The sequence below is a fragment of the Molothrus ater genome, chromosome 8, assembly GCF_012460135.2.
Source record: "Molothrus ater isolate BHLD 08-10-18 breed brown headed cowbird chromosome 8, BPBGC_Mater_1.1, whole genome shotgun sequence".
NCBI classification, from domain to species: Eukaryota; Metazoa; Chordata; class Aves; order Passeriformes; family Icteridae; genus Molothrus; species Molothrus ater.
The window spans coordinates 28,811,557-28,834,006 of NC_050485.2; the positions used below are offsets into that span (position 1 = coordinate 28,811,557).

The 22,450-nt window shown below is 39.7% G+C and overlaps 1 protein-coding gene across 1 annotated transcript in view; it reads right to left on the reverse strand.

Moving 5' to 3' along the window:
- Window positions 1-7,768: 7,768 nt before the first annotated feature.
- The window catches only part of GFRA1 (GDNF family receptor alpha 1), a 138,820-nt gene continuing 124,138 nt past the window's right edge, over window positions 7,769-22,450 (reverse strand). The window contains exons 8-9 of the mRNA XM_036385736.1: window positions 16,040-16,096; window positions 7,769-15,327 (exon numbers count right to left, since the gene is read on the reverse strand). Coding sequence (XP_036241629.1) covers window positions 15,166-15,327; window positions 16,040-16,096 — 219 coding nt within the window. The 3' untranslated portion in view covers window positions 7,769-15,165. The remainder of the gene's footprint in view (window positions 15,328-16,039; window positions 16,097-22,450) is intronic.

A 22,450-nucleotide genomic window follows, 5' to 3' on the forward strand; every position in this document is an offset into this window, starting at 1 on the left:
TCCAGTAATTGAGTACAAAGCCAGGAAAATAGTAGAAAGACATGAAGGTACAGAGAGGAAACAATGAAGCTGGCAACACAAACCCTTGTCAAATGTGAGGAATGAGCTTTGAAACAAGCTCTGACTTTGCCTCTTGGTCGAATAATCTCACCCCCCCCAGCCAGATGTCACCATATGGCCAGTGACAACTTTCAATTAAAGGCCTATGGTGTTTATCATCTCCTTTTACATAAGGGTAAAAAGCAGCTCTGTGACCTGCCCATTGCACCCAAGAGGACTGTGCTCCTTCTTTAAAAGATGTGTGTGCTAAGACTCATCCCCATCTTGGTGCTGTAAGTTCCCAAGCCCAGTTTTAGTGTTTTGAACCTTTGTCCAGCCACTGCCAGCTCTGAATGGAGCCTGCATCTCCAGCAGTCCCTGGGTACTGAGGGTGGGCTTTGGGGAAGCTTAGGGCTCAACTCTTGACAGTGCTGAAAATGCCACTGTGCAGTTGATTTGAGCCTCAGAGCTGCTTTGGCTGCCCACTTCTGCAAGGGGCATTTTCAAAGCACGGCCACACAAATGTGGGTGTTGTGTCATGAATCTCAACAACAGAGCAAGGAGCCCTCTGCATTGTGACAGCACCAGTCACACTTACCAAGGGGTCCTGGCACCCTTCACAATGAGGGCCAGATGTTAATGATCCAATGAGCTGCTCATCCTTGAGATTGCATAATGATTATCCAACAAATTTGATGATTGGAGTTACTATGTGTTTTAAGCTAACTTTTATGCATGGCTGGGCTTTCCCAGTAATCCTACAGTGTATCCAAGGCACCATTCAGAGGCTTCTTGCAAATCCCTGCAAAGCAATTACTGTCCTTTCTACATATTCAGGAATTGTCAGTTTCAGGTGCAATTAAAGTAAAATTGCTTTCAGTAGGTACTTGGCTATGATGACTTTTGCTGGTCATAATTCTCTCTACACTATGTTGCTTCTTCAGATAAAAATTATATTTCTCTTGTGCTCTGGAATCGAAGCTCATTTTTGACCCAACGTATCCTCAGAGAGTTGTAAAACTAAGATGTTATAACTGCACATTACCTAGTAATGAACATTGTGAGAGTCAGGCCAGGAAGATGAAGACAAGAGGTATGAATTAATGTTTTAATAATCTTCCTCAGATCGGTTCAAGTCATACAGGCAAGGATCCCAGTAACTGCTGGTGAGCAATGCAGCTGCTCCAGTGTGGTCTGATATTGCTGTGTAACTCTCCCAGGAGATGGTGCTCAGTGTCTGCAGAGACAGATGCTCACTCAGCCACCAATAGAGCTTTGACCTTGTCCCAGCACGATGGTGCAACTGTGCACTTTGGACAGAACTGCTGCTTACAGTGGCACAGCTTTTGCTGGAGGCATAGGAAACTCATAAATTTGTTTTTAGTTCTATTTAATCCTAGGCTGTGCAAGACATCCTTTTGTACTGGTCCAGGGCATCCACCATTTTTATAGTGGAAAGCAAGGACCTGCTTCATTTCAGACTAGCACAAGGTTTGAACTGAAACACAGCTGAGAATCATGCCACCTGGTTCTGCAGGGCTAGGACAGGAAACCTGTGGAAGCAGCATCTCTCACTGCACCATGCTGGTGTTCCTTCTCCAGTACAGGAGCCAACCAGCATGAGACATTTTGCAGACCTGCACAATGCCAGCCTTCCCACACATCCATGTGTGCTGCCAGGCCAGATCTGCTGGGATTTGTCCATGGTCAAAATAACCAGAACAGTGTCTTGTTCTTGCATTTTAGAATACAAAGAATTTCCAAAGAGAGTGCAAAAACTCTGTTTTAACATCTCACAGCAGAAACCCCAAACACTACAGAGCTATATCCTAGAGAAATAGCTTTAATAGATTAAGAGGCTGTCTTCTGGCACTGTGCAAGGTGTTGGACTTGCCTGAATCATTCCTTGAACACAGCTTTTCTCTGAGAAAAAAACCCTTGTCTGGCTTTAAAGATTTTGTTCAATGGTGGAGAACACAGTACAAATCTTGCTTACTTGTTGCTATGTTTACTTGCATTCTCTGTTAAAAATACAACACTTCTCTATGCTGAACTGGTCTAGATTTAACAGCCAGCCAGCCTTGTTAAAGCTTTGTCTATGGATGGAAAACTTTCTAGTTATTTTCTAATTTTCTGTTCCTTGTTAGGTTCCCACAGTCAGTGTTCATGACAGTACACAGTGGGTTTGTGATGAGATTGCACAGTTAGGGATGTGCTATTAGCCATGCTTTTCACAGACACTTAGCATCACCCTTTTGGCTTTTCTTGGAACCATCTCCAATTTTTCAGCATCAGTTTGATAAGATTTACTGAAAAAGGACAGTACAGACCCAGATGGCTTCCCACCCAGTGCATTCAGAAGTGGCAACACTTCCATGTGTGTTACTATAAATAGAGCAACAAACACTTAAAATGATTTAATCTTATATTTTTAAGCACCTGTCTGCTGTGAGATGGGTGCAGTGCCACAGAATTAGTGCTCAGAAAAGCCAGTATGCCTGAGCTGACCCTATTCCTCCATTTGGTTGGTCCAGAAAACATGGTTCAGTACAAGAGGGAGTACATTTGCAGTGACTGTGCCAGGTACAGCTTTCTCAGATATCAGTGAACCAAAAAATTGGGAACAGGGGGAAGTTATTAGAGAAACTGTTAGCACTGCAACCTCCTTTGTTTTCTTTAATATACCCTCTTGATCTGCTCTGTGCTCAGAGCCACCTTCCAGTTTGTCAGCCACCACGAGCCCAGCTCCTGGTTGTTGGGTGTTTAAAAGAGTCAGTTAACCAATAAAATCCTGAGCCAAGCTCCCAACGAGCATCTGGCTGTGCTTGTTTGGATGTGTCTGTGAGTAATGCCAAGCTACAGGAAAGCCAAGCCGGTATTCAGACATCAGTTTTTTGGAAATGGGATTTACTGTGTTATTTATCTTCTGTATTAATGGAGAGGGCCTGGCTTTTGTTTTTTAACCTTGTTGTTTCAATGCCAGAACTAGAGAAATATAACCCAAGTTAAAACAGTAGCTCTTAAAAGATGTGATATTTCCTTTCATCCCCTGTTTAGTAAGCAGCCTTGGCAGTGTCATTTCATATAAAGAACTGCAAAGTCACAAGGTCCAGAAATACAATAATTCCAGGAATGACAAAAAAAAAAAAATGACCTGCTTTGTCTTTTTATTGACTATAACTGTGGTGAAAAAGGCCATTCTGCATCCTCAGCCGTAACTAGTTAATTACTTTCTGTTGTTTTTTGTAGATGTTTCTAACCAACATTAAGTAAAATGTACATTGTGGAGCAAACCATCCATACAGTATATGCCATAATTACTGTTTAGCAATTTCACACTAGCAAAAATTTATTAAAACTTCACGACTCATTAATAGTAAGTGATCATAATCGCTTAATAGAAAAGGAAACTCAGCTAATGATAGAAGTGCTGATTAATGTTTTTGACCTTAAGACAGGAAGTCAAGTGAAATTAATGTCACTGGATGTTGAAAGGTAAGTTATTGTCAAGTGTAGATAGCCTCTAATCAAAAGAGAAATCCCACAACTTCACAAATTCTCATGTTCTTCATGAGAAAACTATTGCTTTTCTATACTCCGTGGCATTTTTAAAAATCTCACTGCCACATTTCAAGTAGCACAATTGACCCATTTATTACTAAAGTCAATTTAAAAAAGGAACTTACACACACACATATATATATATACAGCCACTTCAGGATGAGATCTTACAGAAATACTTAATATAGTGGCCATACTTAACCAAGCAGTGTTAATGTAGCTATTTATCTTTTTCTTTTGGCCAACAGCATTCCTTTTATGAGCTCAGGTTAAATATGTTTGAAGAGAGTAACAGCCCAGCTGACCAGTCAGTTGCCTCATCACACATCAGCTGCTTGGGCACCGCTGGAGCTGACAGGAGGCCTGTCCTTGCAGCCAGCTGTGTGCCTGGAAAGCATCAGCCTCAGCTCTGCATCTGGCTGCTCTGATGCCCGCTGGGGCTGTTGCAAGTGGTGGCATTTGGGATGCAGCAGGCACCTGGACTGCACCAGGAGGTCTGGTGGCCAACCTCAGGCCAGGGTAATGTGGCAGTGGAATATCTGTGCAAGGGTCCCTGTCCCTGAGGTAACTCAGGTACTGGATTGCAAATGGAAATGACTTCTACTTCAGATGTAAATATTTTTTATGCGTGCTCTTTTTTAATTTTTTTTTTTTAAATGAGACATTATTTGAAAGCAGGATTGCCCAGGACATACTTGCTCTTAGTTATGCCACAGCCCTGCATGTAACATTTCAAGATGAAAAATGTGGAGCCTCTCCCACATTGGCCTAATCTGTCCCACTGAAAAGGCTGAATGGAGAAAGGCCTCAGCCTTTCACCTGAGAAGAAATTCTTTCCAGATGCTAACTCAGGTTGTGAGCACTCTAAAACTCAGTTTGAATAACCTTCCCTAGATTATTCAACAGCTCTCATGATGGGCAGAGAGGGAGGGACAAGTATGAGCAGAAACCTGGCTACTGTTAGTGAGCTTTATGTTCCTTTGACATCAGTCAAAGTCACAGAGGGAAGGACAATCCCTTTCTAATAATGTCACTCAATATTTAGCCTACCTACATTTGTATTAATAATAAAGCCCTCAGGCAGTGAGTTATGTGTAGCCATTGATTTGCTCAAAACAGCACTGAAATATTGACAAATACTGTTTTGGAGACAAATAAAAGCTCAACCTGTATTTATATCCACCAGATTCTGACCTCTGACAAACAAGCAAATGGAACTGCACAGCCAGGTTAATGCTACCTTTGAGCCTCTCCAAACCAGAATGAAGCCAGCAGTGGATTGGTAAATGCAGATTTATTTTTACATTTTTGTTTTTATAATTTATATCTGTGTGTGTACTTTGTGGGAGACTTCCAACTGCTTCTTATGAAGATTTTTGTGTTAACATCTCTTTTGAAAGCAAGAGGGATGTGGCACTCTTGCAAACCTGGAGATAACTACCATCTGTTTAGTTAACTTCTCTGAGAATATTGGTGGAATGTTGTTCTTTTTTTAAAACATATATACAAGAGCAATTCAGAGATTTGAATTGCGGGTCCTTCCAAAACAATTGACTATAAGACTTTATTTTATAAGGCTACAAAAGATAAATGTATTTTTTATTAAAGACTCTGTAAACTACACTTTCTACCTCAGAGCAAAAGATTTTCTATCATCCTCTTTGGGAGAAAAAAAACCCCAACTACAACCAATCCAAAAAGCTTCTGCACAATTACTATGGAGCAACATTTCCCAGTCCCTATTTTGGCTTTTTCCTCGCTGTTGCTCTGCAGTTTTCTGTAATTAATACAGATAAAAAATTTTGGTGACGCAGAATTAGGGGCCGTAATTTGTATTCAGAGCCAAAAAAGACATGCATCTCACCCAAACAACTGAGTTTATTGTTACCAAAAAATGTTTCAGGAAATCATACTTCTGTCTCTGAACACAAACCAGAACTCAGCATGAAGCAGACAATAACAGAGACAGGGTTTTTTGCCAACATGCAGGAGCAGTGCAAGTGTCAGAGCAGGCTGATTGCTTGGGCAGAGTGTTTTGGAGAGCTCGAGGAGCATGCCTGGGAAATGGTCAGGATCACCTTTCAAAATACCTTCCCTGTGCAGCTTAGAACTCTGCTAACTTAATGGCACACTGGAAATCTCCAAGAAAACTCCCAGTGGGAAGGTGTCACATTTGCTCCCTCTATCCTGTCCATTTTTGTCCATGCCTGCTTTGAAGATGCCAAACCATTCATCTGCTTACCAGGGTGCCATTTAAAGTGTCTCTGCCCATTTAACTGAAATTATTCTGTAAAAGCCATGTAAAGTAGATAACCCCACTCATCCAGGCATCACTGGACCTTACAAACACTCCTAAAGGAAGTCAGCCAAAGTGTGATGAGCACTGTTTTACACATGGCAGCCAGGACAGTGGAGAGAGAACTCAGTTTCTTCTTGAGGATACTGGTGCCCTCTGTCATGAGAGGAGATGGATGCTATGAGGGGTCATTTTTTATTAACAGCATAACCTCTACATGTGGAACAAAGTCAGCGTAATACAATGTTTGTGCACCTTCTTGGCAGTCCCTTGGCACTAGCTTGCCCAGCCTTTGTCCAGGAAAAGTAGCCCTAACTGCCATGATCTGTCAGCCCTCAGGGAAATTGCCAAAGAAACCCTACGTGTGAACAATTAAAAGCAGAAACCCTACGTGTGAACAATTAAAAGCAAAAACCCCGCCAGCCCTAGATCAACAAAACACAACCTAAAAATCATACCCACAGATGAGACACACTGAAGAATCCATCTAGTCATGCACAGTTGGCTGCTTAGTGATGTCAAAAGCAGCTTGGTTTCATCTGTCCCAGGAGAGGCTGCTCAGCAAGTCTGTCATGGAGCTGTACCTCATGAGTGAAGGCTTCGCTGCTGTTCCTCCATCCTCATCCTCCTCTTTCACAGCACTGGAGCTGTGGCAGCACAGAGAAGGAGGGAAAGGCAGAAGGAAAGTCCAATGCTAACTCATACTGGCAAACATTGATGGCTTTTGTGCACCATGCTCTCCTAACACGTTTTGAAATGGTTCAACATTTGGAAGATGGCACTGCAAGAGCTGAAGAAGCTGGAGCACTTTATGTACAGGACTTAATAGCAGCAGAATGACTCCTAAATCCAAGAAACCTCAATAGCTGGCCCAGGAAGCCAAGCTGAGTGTTGGATACTGCCAAACAGAATGTGCTGCCTTCCCCTCCCACCTCCTGAAACACAGATCATCTGGGTAGCAAACGATGCCAGGACAGCTAAACATCTCCTACTTGCATCACCCCTGCAACTCCAGACCCTCCTGGAGCTGCCAAAGCACAATGATGATTTAGTTGGAAAAGTGTTTTCAGCCCTTGTAGAGCAGACCTTTAACCTTGGATTTTGTGCATCTCTCCTTCTTGCACCCTGCCCCCAAACCTTGCTCCTCTCTCTGAGTAACAGCAATTTAAACTGTCTGGCCTTAAAATGGTGGGAGGCTCTGGCCCTCTGCTGAGCAGCAGCTTTTACATGGGTGAGTGTGATTGCTCTTTGCTCATAATATATTCATTTGTTAAATATCAGTTTGGATATGAGTAAATGCTGAAATAGTTTTCCCGGTTTTCAGTCACCAACATGAGGCAAGGCATCGTGAAAGCTTGTTTATCCACCTTCCCTTTCCTCTCCCAGCACACTCTGCATTTCCTAAAATATCCTCCCGCTAGAGCTTTTGTCTTCAAAGCCTTTGCAGCTCTTCTGCTGCCATTGTGTGGAAATAGGAGCAAGCCCTTTCTCTCTGGCCTGGCAGGAAGAAGGGGTGGGATGGGTGTGGAGGCGTCTGTGCGTGCCAGAGAGTGAACAAGCATGAATAGGGCCAGCTGGCCCCTCTCCTGCCCGTCCCTCCATCATTTCCATCTGATGCTGCATCCTCATTGTAATTTTGCAGGCCACATTCACTAACACAAAGAGACTAGGGAGCAAGCAAATGAGCAGATATTTAAAGGGAAAAAGCTTTATTTCTTATTTTCTTAGATCATGGTAGACTGCAAAACAACAGGGAAAAATGAGATCAAGTTTGTTGTCCTTTGTCCTTTTTTTTTGTTGGTTAAGCGTCCTTTTTTTTTTTTTTTTTTTTTTTAAATAATAAATCAAAACAGAAGAAAAACAACCAGGAAATTGTTCTCACAAAAACATGCTTTTTAATAAAAAAAGAGAAGAATGTTTATTGAGAGGGATTTTTTTCCTGGATATGTACAATACTAATGCAGGAGGATTATGCTAACAGAAAACGCCAAACATCATGGATTGACTTCCAAAGTGTGGACAGTCCAAAGAGCAACGTCCTCAGAGCAAGTAAGTCAACAGGAACAAGTGAACAGTGGTTTTTGGGTTTGTTTTTTTTTACAACAAATTACCAGCCATTATGACTGAAGACCTGACACAGAATAACCTGCAGTGAGATGTACAGAAATCCCTAAGACGACACAGAATTTGCACAAGAATGTAACTGCTTGTGTAAGAATTTCCTCCAGAAAATGGAAGCAGGTTCCAGACAGTTTTGGAAAAAGACAAAGAGAAAAAATAGGTGGAAAAAAGTGCAGGAAAATACTAACATTGGATATCCTCAGATCACAGTGAATGCCAGTCCTCCTTGGTCCAAATGCTACCTGTTACCTTTATCTTCACCACTTCTGCTTACCCTCAATTAATTGCTTTATAATCATGATGTAAGAAAAATTACTTTTATTATGAATCTTCTCCTGCTACTTCCATTTTGCTGCAGCTCTCATCAACTTGTAGTTTACACAAAAAGTGCCAAATTCAACCCACCCTCAGGTGAAAAACACATGCACCTTCCCAGCCAGAGCAGTGCTAATCACAGCTAATCATTTCAGTACTAGGTAATGCTGCACAAAACCTCGCACAAACCCTGTCAGGGCAAACTCAGTAGCAATAATTCTGGGGGAGGGAGAACATGGAGATCAATAACTGCCACCAGTTAAGCTTCCCACATGTTGGAGTGCTTTGAAGCAATTTCTCCCACTGACTGCACTTGGGATTTATTTTTTGTTCTTATCCAGAAACAATGTAGGCTACTGGGAAGAGGTAAGAGGTTGATTTTATGCAGCACTTCTCAGAAAAGCAGCAATATAAAAATCAAGACCACATTTTTCTTTGAATTTTTACCTCTTCTTAGTTTTCTTTTTAAGAAATGTATGACTCAGCTCAGTCTGGGTTGTGCGCTCCTGACTGCCAGGCACAATCCCCTGCAAGGCTTTGTTCCACCTCTAATAACCCTTACAAACTTTCACTTAAAGGTTGAAGCCTTTGTCTCACCCCCAAGCAGGCAGAGGATGTCATTGCGAATAACCAGGTCTGGGGATGTGATAGGGAGATCCTGTGCTCCCAGCATGCTGGGCTGCATGCTCCCAAAACAATTGCTTCATTTCTCAGAAGGGGGAACAGTTTCCATGGGTTAATCCACAAAGTCAAAAGAAAAAATCCATGATTTCTCTGTTTTATCCTCAGTGGGACACACATTTCTCTCTCAGCAGTGTGCTTTCTGCAGTATCTCCTGCTAAAATAAATGGTGGTTCCCTAAACAGTAATTTTTGCATCTTCAGGCTTTCTCCTGTTTCTCCAGCTTCCTTCTGTCATATATATCCTATTCCATAAACATTTCCATGAGAGGACCATATAGTTTTAATCTTATTTTGAAAATTACTCCAGAGTTTCAGTAGATGTACTGGCTTCTGCGCTTGAAGGAGTTTTCATCTCCCTGTGGTTCACTACATCTGTGGGGGTTTAGCTTTTGTAGCATTTAAGCTCTGACCTAAAGACAAGTGCAGTGGCCAAAAATCAACTCCTTACTCAGCTGAAGAGCTGCAGCTAGCAAGCCTGCCATGACTTATTTGTCAGCACGTAGCTCTGACAGGTTTGTTAGTGGGGGATAAGCTTCACCCCAGCTGAGTGATGGAGCAGACACAAAGGCTTTGGAGGAAAGAGGTTTGTAGAAGTCAAATATTTTGGTATTTTGGAAGGAGGAATTTGAGGAAGACTGACCTTAAATTTAGTACTCACTTTCTTCTGGATTCTAGGAAGTTCTAGAACCCTTTTGACGGATTAAAAACCACTGCAAAAGAATGGAATCACTACCAGCAGGTGAAAGGGGGCTAAGATTTGGTTGTTTTAATCAAGCAACAATTACCTCTAATTCTGTGCATGGCAACAGCTATTGGCACTGAATAAGGTAAAACAACAGAAACTGGTTTAAACTCTGGTTAAATGTGCTCAGAGAACTCCTGTGAATAGTCTAGATAGTAGTAGTTTAGTACCAATTTAGAATATCACAGTCTATCTTGGTAAGAAATGCTACTGAGAAATTTGTTGACTCTGTGCTCCTTTAAAATTCAGGTAATTTTTAGGCCACATCTTGAATTTGTTGCTTATGTTTTTATGAATGATAAAAACCAGATGGAACATCTTGTAAGAGTTGCAGGAATTGGCTTCTATTTTTTTGAATTACTATTGAGGTGCCCACATCTAATATGCATCTATTAAGTATAAACATTGCCTAGAGGCAAACATCAGAAGAGAACATGAAGCAAGGGTGTATAAAATTCAAGATAATATTGAGTCAAAAATGAGAATTCATCGTCCCCCTGATTTTACCTTAAGAACAGAGCGATCAGAATTTCCCACAGAGAATTCTTACTCTTGTAAGAATTTACTACTTAGTGAGACTTTATCCATTTGACTGAAATTCCAACTGGAAAATACATTAGAAGTATTTAAATATTTCTAATAGCTTGCAAAGAGTTTGAAAGTTTTCAATCCTATTCAGTACCAAACTAAATTTTAAATTCCATCTGGGGAATAACAACATAATGTTTTAGATTATTCAAGTCAAACCAGTGCTAAAGAGATAAAATGGGAACTTTCAATTTTCTCCCCGTTAAAGGTGTTCTTAGTTCATTGGAGACATATTCCTGATCACATCTTTTTCTTCTCAAAAGTGAAGGCTGTAATTAAAAAAGAAAACCAGAAAATCAGCACTGAAGCAAATTTATAAACTTGAATACTGTGGAGTTGGACAAAATGACCTTCCAAAGTTAAAGAGAAGCTGAAACAGCCAATAATTGAAATGTCACAGGAGGAGCTGGCTGCTGAGAAAAAGCAAATATTTAAAGAGGAGAAATATTTAACAAGTCACTGGATTAATTTCTCTGCCAAGTTCATCAGAACCAAATATATTTCTATTTGATGTCAGGGACATCAGGTACAATCTGACTAACCTTATGGGCATAAAACTACCCTGGAGGCCTCCTTGGCCCAGAATAGTTTTAATGCAGAACATGCAGAATGCAGAACAGTTTAATGCAGAAAGAAATAATGTCATAAATTGAACATATTTTTCAGTGAGGTAGATGCACCTTGGTATTGAAGACAAAGAACTGCATTTTATGAAAGAAAGTTATAATTGTATGAATAACTGCTTGTGCTTCCATCTTTTACTGCTTGCTCTGAAGGAGCTGCTGCTGCAGCAGAATCCAGCTCTTTTATTAGAACCTAAGTATGAGATACTCCTGTCACTTGACATACATAAGATTTATGTCCCTTCAGGGAGCTGTTCTGAGTTTTGCTCTTCTACTTCACTGGTTTCTCACCAACTTTACTCCATGGAAATATCACAGTGATTAGCCAACAATCGCAAATTTTAATTAAATTGAGATTTCAAGGTGATTCCTGCTTTGTTTTCTTGATCTCCAGCCTCGTGGTACAGGCTTTGCAAATGTAGATACTTTCATGTTTTCAGTCTACTGATTTGAACTGCAACAAATTGTGACCACTCATGTTCAAAAGGCTGGGTCTCTAGAGGGACGTAATTTCACTGGGGGGGAAAAAAAAAGAAACAAAAAAAAAACCAAAACCAAACCAGAGAACCTGGGAACAGGTCTCCAGACAAAAGTCTGTCTAGGCATGCTTTGAAATGATTAAGAATTCCAGTTCCTCCTAATTCTTCTTACTAACATGGTGGGAATGAAGCTGCTCAATGGGAAATGGCCAGTGCCCTGGTGGAGACAGATGGACAGATGGACAGATGGACAGCTCCTGCTAGGGGTCAGCACCTCAGCCCCATCCTCCTGAGGGAGCTGATCTCAGGGAGCCTGGTCAGTGAAGCAAGGGCTGCACCCCTCACCACGGACCAAGTCCCTGCATGGTCACTCCTTGGGGCTGCTGCCTGCTGGAGGGGCCACCACCCACACGGGGACAAGGGAAACCCTCAGCTGCTGTTTGTTATTCTTGCTGTTATTCTTGCAAATACCTGAAAGGTTCACCTTCAGTGCCTCTTTCACTGGAACGGCTTGTGGAATGAAGAGTAACGCTGACTACTGCAAAACCTCAGCCATACATTTCAGTTCAGTCTCCATTTTACCTTTGTGTGCACTACTTTTAAAAAGAAGCATAAACATGCTGTTAATAATACTAATGACAGTGTCTGTTCCAGTACAAGATGATTTGGATGTGTTTATGGAAGTCCATGATTTAATTTACACACAACTGAATTGGTGAGATTTACAACTGGAACGGTAGATCATCTCTAGGTACATCTTTATTTGGATAGTCCCTATATTACTGTTATATGGATAAAATTAATCTTTTAAAGGGCTATATAAAGCCCAGGCTAAGCTTGTTCATTAGGCACTCAACACATGATATTTTAGTGACTGAAAGGGGAAAAAAAAATTAAACAATTTGCATAATTCAATACTGTAGCATGTGACTGCAGACAAGGTCACCATGCTAAACTAACATCATCCACACCACATGCAACTTCGAAAAATCCTCCAATATTTGCATGATGATGCCTGTAAAGTGTCAGACTCATAAGGGTATTTTTTTCCTTTCTGCCCGTTTAATAAGCAATTTAATTTTTTAAATTAGGACTTCATTATATTTTTAATTTACAGGACAAAAAGCTTAAGTGCCCTGTTGAGCTTTTTTGGCTACCTGTAAAAACCACCACTTTTTCCTCTACTACATATAAATTTTATTTCCAAAGGTAACCCTCACTGACTCAGATAACCAAGACAACCAATACAAAAGCAGTTACTTTTGTAATTAGAAGCTTATTAGGTTGTTATTTACAGTATAAGTGATCAATAGTTTTTACTCTGGATCAGACAGTGTCAAAGCTCTAATAATTGGTATTAAATGCAAGAGAGACACTGCAACCAAAGCAAACATTAAAAAATCTTCAAAAAGTATATACTATACTGGGAGATTATTAAAATTCCCGATACTGGCTAAAATGTTTAATGTGCTGAATACAAATGATATTTCAGAGAAAGATTTGTGGATCAAAGATGGATTTAATAATCATAATGTTTAGGAATTTGTTTTGAAAATATTTTTAATTGGATAATGTCAGACTTCTGAATTACAATGCTGTGTTCATTAGCATTTCAATAGGTTATACTATCAACTCCTTTTGACATAAAAGAATTTGACTCATTTTAAAAATCATGAATCTCATGATCTTTTTTCTGCTGCCACTAGTTTTCAGTAATTTGATTATCTTCTACAAGAAGAGCAACAGGAACCACATGGGCTTTGCTGGTAATGATGGTCTATATATCTTTTCTCAGAAAGCAGCTCTGCTGCCTTTGAAAGTAATTTGCAGTTTCTTATCAACACAGAATTAAAAAGTAATATTGTCTAATTTGTTATGTTCAGTGGCACAGAGTATTGTAGAATTCTATCACATGCAAATCGCTTTGAAACCTGTATTATGTGACCATAATCAAGAGTACATAAATGAATTTCAAAATTTATGAAAGTGTTTATTATTAGCCAAGAAAAATCTCAAAAGACGAACTTGTCAATAGGTTTAATAGTCTCTTAGCAAGATGTGTATTTTGCACACTCAAACCTCAGTGCAGTTTATAAAATAGTAATTTGTACTTTATAGTTGTATTGCAAATAACTGGTCTGGACATTTCAGCGCAGGACAGGGCATAATTGTGTAAGTCTCAGAGTAAATCTGTACATTCAACATGATGAACTCCTTGCTTGCAGAAGTTATCTTCTACTTCCAAGAGGAACCAAAACTGATTACTGTTGATCACTTAGACATAACTGCTTGTAACAGTCAACAAGCCATCACAGTAAGGTATAAAGACAGCCCTTAGGAGAAATGCTGCCTATCTGATGACATTTAAAGCTTTAAAGAATTCCTTCTAGATACTGCAGGAAATCATCATGAGCCAGTGCAGGCTGCCAATGCCATTGAGTGGAACCAAGCCATTAAATCATGCGTACTGGTAACACTGCCATCCAAACCATTAAATTAATTTATGGAGCTGGTCTTGCAAACAGTTCATCATGTCAGCAATGCCAAGGTCTGTGGTAGGAACTACCAGGGTGAGAAAAGCCTATCACATGGGTACATGTGCAGGATGCTGCCTTGCAATTGGATCAACCATCCTTCTGTGTTGGTTTTAGCAGTTCTAAGAAATAAAACATGGTTTAAATGATATCCTACTACCTCTTGTCCCCTTACAATGTTTTGGTAAGAGAAGTAAGGCATGAAGTTCCTGTAGCTGTTTGATCTGACATTATCAGGTATGTATAAACAGATGATGATGTTTTAGCAGAGCAAATAAATTGTATGTCATTTTTTTATTAAAACAAAGAGTATAATAACTGGACTATATTATCACAATGGAAGCATAGAAGACCATAGACTGTACAGCTGAAACCCTGTAGCAATATTTGTTCCTCATATTTAAAGAAATGTATCTTTATCAAGCTTTCACAATGGCTGCATTTTGCTAATGTAAAGAATTTTCACTCTTGTTAAGGCTAGATGATTATAATTAAAAGATAAATGTACTGTTAGGAGGTTCTACGCCACACTCTATGAGAATTGAACTGAAAGACATACATTATACCTGTATGTGAAGTAGAATGGCTTCTCAGCAGGGAACGCAGAATCACTTACAGTACGTAAACATTTAAAGAGGAAAATGCTAACACACTGAAAGAGTTTAACATCAGTAGCGATTTATCAAATGAAGGAGTTTCATAAAGTCCACTCTCTGGGAGAACATTCACCATTAGACAAAAGCCTGGCATCCTTGATAGTCTGAAGTTCAATCAATTTGAAAACCAAAACCATTCAATGAGATAAACAAGATTTTAAGAAAACCATCATCTTCTTTCTCAGGTAAAAGCCAGAATTAAAATAATAATTATTAAAATAATCCAACCAGGTCACTTTACAGGCAAATTTACACACTGTCTCTTTAAAACACAGCATGCCCAAAAGCCTTTTGGGTTTGGAATGTAGCACTGCACCAAGTATTTCACAAAGCCTCTAAATATCACAAGAAGCTTTTTTTAGAGAGAAAAAAAAAATAAAATTCCAGCTGACTGAGACTGTTCTAGCAGGAGTGCCTCAGCATAGCTCCCAGACCTGGAATTCCAGATAAACAACAGAGGACAGCAAACAGATTTTTTTTTTTGGGGATTTTTTTTTTTTTAAACACTTTTGTCCTTTTGTAATGCAGCTACAAGACGACTGATGAGCTTAGGGACAAAGAGAGTGAGAGTGCAAGTGCCATCAGGGTGAGCTGTGTGCTTAGATAGGAGCTGGTGGGAAGAGCCAGGGAATTCTCTGCGGATATGTGACTGGTGGAGACTCCCGCTGCGTTGTCCTTCCCCAGAGCGTTCTGCAAGACACAACACCTTCCTTGGTCACCAGCACAACATTTGCATTGCAAAGCACTTCAGTTCTACTTCATGAAACTCATCTTTTGTGTGCCCATGTCCCACCCTCCACTGATACCTGTACATCAATCTCATAAATTGAATGATAAGAAGGGCATTAAAACAGATGTTGCAATGACAGTATTTTGAAATTAGTTAACACCAGTACTGCACACTTCAAAAAAGAGAAGAATATTTAAAAATTCTTACTTTAGCAATGCTTCCATGTGTAAAGTATTGGGGTTTTTTTTCAGGCATCTGTGTTTGTCATGTCAGTTTGTTTTATAACAAAAAAAGCAAGACCCCTAGAGAAACTGCACCCTCTGTACAGTCAACAGAGGAAATTTGTTTGACAAGTTATTTTTGGATAACAATAAATAAAATTTAATCCATGGGTGCAGATTATTAAGTATCCTTACTAGGTGCAATGGTGTTTATTATGGGATCTGCCTAAACATGTACCATACAGGTACTGAAATATCAAACCAGCAGAGAACACTTTGAGCCCAGCTCTGAACTTCTAAGTGAAATCATTCTTTAATGCATTATGATATCCAAATACAACAAAACTGACAAGACAAGTGTGAGGTAGGCCATGATAATCTTGACAAATTTGGAATGTCTTTTCTTATGGGGAGGCACCTGTGCTGTGAAATATCCAAGATCCACACTTACCTCATTAAGACAGAGCTCTGTATCTACAGATTCATTGGATTTTCGCTTCTTCTGTGCCTATGAAAAAACACAAATTTTATTCCCAGTACAATTTATACTTCCAGCAGCACAAAGCACTTAGATAAATTTGCATCAGTTGTCATAATCCTATAATTTTGACAGCGATTTGCACATTATTAGCAAATAAACTCCAAATGTAACTGCACGTTTTCCAATAACACTCACATTCTCATTTGAATTTACAGCAAAATTTCCAACAGTCAACTAAGGGTACTTAGTAATTACAATGATGAGTGCCATCAGCTGCAGAGAACATGTTATCTCTTCTATGGCCCCTTAAAAATGCTGCTGGACGTTCATGAGAAGAAATGAAATGAGACAGTTAATAATTACCATAATACCACTGCATATTAACAAATAATCTATGATATACCTCAGTTTTAGGAAAATATACAACACAGGAGTATTTTATCCTTAATGATTCTTGTAATTTCCCCAAATATTATGATAAAAATATAAATATTATTTTAATATATGCCATGGTTGCCAGAGAATCTCCTCTACAAAGCTGCAGAAAGAACACTGACTCAAGCAAGAAGCATTTCAGGTGACATCATCCAAACTGGAAGCAGCAGCCTGCACTCTGTTCAGCAGCAGGAGGTGTTTAATATTTCCACTTCTCAAGTGAACAGTGTGGGCTGGGTGTTTTCTGCTTTTCTACAGGGGCAGTACTAATCCTCAGGGTGTGGAAGGTGCTCTCAATAAACAGTGCTGTGGCTGACTTGAGCACTTCAGTGATTCTCAGTATCAGTTCTTTTGTAAGTTCCAGAAACAAACCAAGCACACTTTTACAGCAGGTAACTGAGCTGAAGTAAATCAGTTCTTGTAAGAGAAGACATGGGTTTACAAAACTACTGACTGCACTGGGCACATCTGGTGCCTCCACCTGGAAGTTTTGTTGGACCTGCCCCTTATTTCCTGCAAAAAACAAAGATCTGAATCTCAGAGTGCTGCTTTCATTTTGCACTGCAGAATCTCAGTGGTTTAGGCAGTGATGGCCTGGACTAAAGCAGATGTGAGAAAGTGCTGAGCACTCTGATTTTATGCCCTCAAAAATTCAGTTCCACATACTGATATTTATTTCATATCTGAGAGCCACCGGTTCTGCCAATGGATACAAAACAGCCTTTGACCTAATTACTGATTTTAGAATTCAAATGAAGGAACTGAACTTTTTATTAGGAAGCACATCCTCTGCTTTTGGTGAGACATGAACATATTACAGACAACTGAAAAAGTGAAACAGCTGGGATTTAAGAAAAAGACAGCTTAGCTATAGTAATAACACATACTGAATATATGTTGATAGTTTTTGTATATATGACAAAATAATAGCTCAATTTAGTAATAAACATCCTCCGTAAAATTTCCTTCTTACATACCCTCCCTACTAATTAGCACCATTAAAGTGGTTATGGTAAGCATAAATTTACCTGTCTAAATGGAAAAAGAAATGCCTGGAAGTAAATTTACAACAAAAAGAAGCACCACAGTGAAGCCTTTGTGCTGTGTTTGTAGTGCATAGGAAACTTCTTTTAAAGGCAACTGGGTATCTTTCAACTCCTAAATGGCTGGCTTCAAGGAGGCAGGTAAAGAAGGATAAACTAGATTTAAATCCTGATTTTCTTATGTCCATAACACCCATACTACCTTGATTTGGAATGTGAGGCTTCAGCTAAAGCCTCTGGATCAGAGGTTCAGATCCTGAAGGTGTAGGCTGTACGGATCATACAAGACTCTTATTTCTGTTTGTCACTTATTGTTAACTTTCCTATTCCCACGTGTGTTTGTTTATTTGAAACACTGCTTACACCTGCTGTGGATTGACAGCACTGTGCTAACTACAGGTCTACACCTGGTAGCTGGTTTCAACACCCAAGTCAGAATTTATATGCCTTTTGTACTGTGTTTATCAAATGAGTAAAAACATCATTATTTTGCCTATATACAGTAAAGTCTTCCTTTACTTCATTCAGCCTGAAAACAATAGAGTGCAGCAGCTAAAACATATCTACCTTTGAGAACACTATTTTAAGGGTAAAATCGACAGCTAAAAAAAAAAAATCACCATAAAAGCCCCTTTTCAATCATTTTGATAAACATTGCCTGGTTTTCATTTGGAAGGTGATACTTCTCTGCATCCATATACTTATTGTAGACATTGTAGCATCAACACTTATTCACATGCATCCTCTATTAAAATGTCCTCCTCTCTTAGCACTGAAAAGCAATTTTAATAATCAGACAGGCTTTTCCCTTATCAAAACAGAAAGGACAGTATCTTCTATTTAAAAATACAACAAAAACTCAACCTTTTATTGGGAGGAAGGCAAACAGAAAGAAAAAACTGTCATTCTGAGGATGAGATGAGACATTATATGCCAAGTTTCAAATTGGAAGAGTACATTTTTAGTGTTGAGTTATAAACCTGTGAGAATGGGTTGTAATGGAAATACTGGCATAGGCTGCACTACTGGAATACAACAGAGCACCACTAAATCACAAATAATGGGATAAAAAAACCAAACCTACATGTTGAAGAGAGTGCTTTAGTGAATGTCCTTTACTTAAAACCAAAGGGGAAAATTCTTCCTGTCTTGGGCAGAAATAGCTCTACACCAAGCAGAATTCTTTCTTTGTGCTACAGTGAGTGAACACCTTATCAGAGATTAAAAATAAAATCAGAGCTTAGAGGTTATGCTGGTAGCCCTGGAGGAAATAGACCCAGACTGGGAGATGTGCATTTGAATTAAAGAGGATACCCTCTGCAGTCAGATATTTACTTTCTAACATCTTCCATTATCCTAAAAATTTAAACAAGAGAAATGAGTGTCCATCATGTACAGCTGCAGAGAATTCTGGAATAACTGCACCACCAGTTAATCTGGGAATTGAGAGTTGTTCATTATGCAAGATGCCAAAGATTCACTGCCAATCCCATCTCAGGTATCCAGCTTGCCTACCAAGCAGGCAAGAAGGTGTTTTCAAATGTTCTGGAAGTACCTAACTCCACAGGAGTACGAGAGCACACACAAATGTCTAAGTTGTCTGTATTCAAATTTGTGTTCTTTTAAAATTTTAATATAAAGCTGTTTATCTGGTGAAAAACAGCTTTATATTAAAATAAATCTATGGGGACTCTATCATTAAATAAAAAATCAAGCAGGGCTGGGCTGATAAAAATAATGATTTTAAAACAGAGACGGAAAATCAGCTTAAAATAAGTGGCTAACAAAGATGTATGAGTTCTTTTCTACTGAGGAAAAATAGCATTTGCTAATGACTTACTTAATGACACGCTGAGCTGTGACATATCTCAGTCTGTAAAACAAAGTTACATAAATGGGCTGACACTCCAGCTTTGCAGGGAATTGTAATTCATTAATGTGAGCTACTCTGGCAAAGCTGCATCCATTCAGCCAACAGGCTTGACCTCACTTAAGCTTTTATGTTTTCTAAAAATGAATACCCCTCTTCCCAGAGAATCTCCTCACTGTAGCAGCACATCTCAAGCAATAGATGGGATTTAGAGATAATTGTATTTAAGCACCTCCTGATGAGCTTCAGTATCATGTCTGCTAGTCACATATAAGCCTTGTTTTGATCTCAAAACCCTTAGCTTTTAGTATTAGAACAAAAATATTGGACTTGGTCAGGGGCTGGTAGAGTAACCAACAGTATGTCCAGGAAAAAAACCCGAATCTCATTATGAGAAGCAAAATTTCACTTCTTTCCTAGAAAGAGAGTTAAATCAGGATTAGCAAATGACCTAGTAGTTTTCTAAAAAGAGAAAGGAATATTGCTTATAGAGCATTTCTCCTTCAGAAGACTCTGTGGACCTCCATGTTTCCTTCTGATCCTAGATGAGTTTAATTGCCTGCTCCTAGTTAGTCTTCTCTTGCCCTGCACCTAATAATTATCATAAGATCCTCCTAAAACAACTCCCTGCTTTCCATCTCCCAAATCCCTCTGGATCCAGGCTCTGCAGACACTACAGCCCTGAATTTATGTCCAGAAATGCAATCCTGCAATTATGCATCCAGCTTTTGCAAATCCCAGCACTGCATGGTTAATAAAAGCATTAAACACTGCAGCAGCGTCTCACCAGGAGTCAGCACACACACTCAGGGCTTGTCACCCAGCAGTGTTTCTATATGTTCACTACAGCATCCATCAACTTCTGTTCCCCAAAGCAAGGAAAAGTTCTGACTGGGGATGTCTCCAAATGGAGGTGCGCTTCAATGGGAGGGAGGGAAGGAGAGGAGAGGGGTGTAAAGGGAGCTGAATGCATTGCTCTGAATGCAAACAGGCACAGAGTGAGCACCCAAATTCAGAACCCAGCCCCTTTAGCTACCCACTTTGGGCTTTATGAGCTTTATGGAATGTATTGCTTGGACAGGGAGAGGCAACAGAAGCATCATTAGGACAGATATCTGCTAGGTAGGCTGTTTATACAGCTAATTTTAATGAGTGAGCCCTTGTCCTCTCCTGAGATCCTGGTTAGTTATGCCAATATTAACAAGCCTTTCTGAAGAAGAGGGACAAATCTCCCAGAATGCATCCTTCAAATGACCACACTCCTAAAGCAGCTATAACAAATGAGTGTTTGTTCTTTTTGTTCTTCTCCTGTGTTGATTAGAGAGATTTACTATGCAACTAACCTGCTTTCCCCAACAGCAGGACACAATAAGCAGAGAAATATACAGACTGTAAAAATGCAATCAGTTTAATTCTTCTGTGCTCACTAAGTGGATGGTTCATCTATCACAAGTGACAACAGTATTTTCTTATTACCACAGGAGTACTCTGCCACACTGGAGTATAATTACTTTCAACAGGGAAGATAAGAAAAGTGTGGGTCAGAGACACAGGCTAGTGAAATAAAGATTCAATTCAGCACAGGGTAATTCTGAAACCCATACCATCCAGCCAGAGTGCAGATCTATTTAAGCTATAAAAACAAGCAGCTCTGTGCTGTCCTATAACAAAGCAGCCAGATATTTTTCTGCTGTGTTTTTTTTTTTTCCTCTCTGCTGAATCAACCCTCAAGATACAAGCTCAGGGCATGAAATTATCAGTTGTCATTCTGCATAAAAGCACTGCAGTTCTGTCATGACACTTTGTGGAGAGAAGAAAGTATCTTCTAGAAACAAGCATCATGAAGACATTACTGGCACTATGCTCCAGAGCTACACAGATAACACCCAGCACAGAAGGAAGCAAATCACAAGATTTTCAGCTGAGACACATTAAAAGTAAACCAAGCATCCCCTGGTGCCCAAATATGCACTGGGAAAACACACACTGAGGGGATTTTTACAGCATTTCCCTTATCCCTCAACATTAATAAATTCTTGCTGGATTGGAGGACTTAAACATGAGAAACAAGAAACAGAGAGCAACCTTAAAGCAGGGAAGTTTGTTTTCTGGCCAGGAAAGAGAAGGACTATAGAAATCCTCTGGAAGAGGGGCTGGACAAAGGTAGGTCCTTGTTGTGCTAAAGCCAGCTCTGCAGTGACCAGGGAGGGAGAACCACCCAGTCCTTCTGGACAGGGCCAGGTGGGCTGGGAACAGCATCTCCTCCCCAGACCGCAGAGGAACAACAACTCAAATCAGCTCTGGGCTCACAGACACTCCAGACACTTGGGGCTACTGACAGATGCAGATGGAAACACACACAGCAGCAGACACCACTTCAGAAATCTAAGAAATGGGCAGAAGAGTTTATAAAGTCTGATATGGATAGAGGGGAAACTCCCTTCAGCTTCTTCGATTTGCAAATTGTTAGAAAATTTGATTGAAGGGGTAAGAATTGGAAGTAATCCTCCCAAAATGGGCTGAAAAGAGTGTGGAAGGAAGGAAAGATGACCTATATTATATTAATTATTGCTAGACCATTCCCAGATCCTTATGTTAATAAACATGAGACCTCATTAAGCTCCATCTCTCACTGCACTTATTTGGCTGGGATAACATGGCACTGAAATTGCCTAACAGCAATCTTAAAGGTTTTATAAAAAACAGATCCTATCAAAAACACCAAACTGATCAAACAGCTTACAAGGACCAGACATGGAGATCTTCAAATATTTATTTCAAGCAATTAGTTTCCCAGTGAGCACAGCACAAAATATGACATCCAGCCAAGACAACTGAGCTGACTTACCTTTCATGGCAGTACAGTAACTTGCTAACAATTTTGTTTTCATGTTCAGTCATTCATTTAGCTGAGTAAAATGAATTTCTATAGTCCCAGATTCTTCCTTCCTATTTTTAGGGAATATTATGCAATTCTCCTAATATGGTCTTTTTATGGATTTGCTGCGAGCAAATATTTTTGCATTAAGAAAG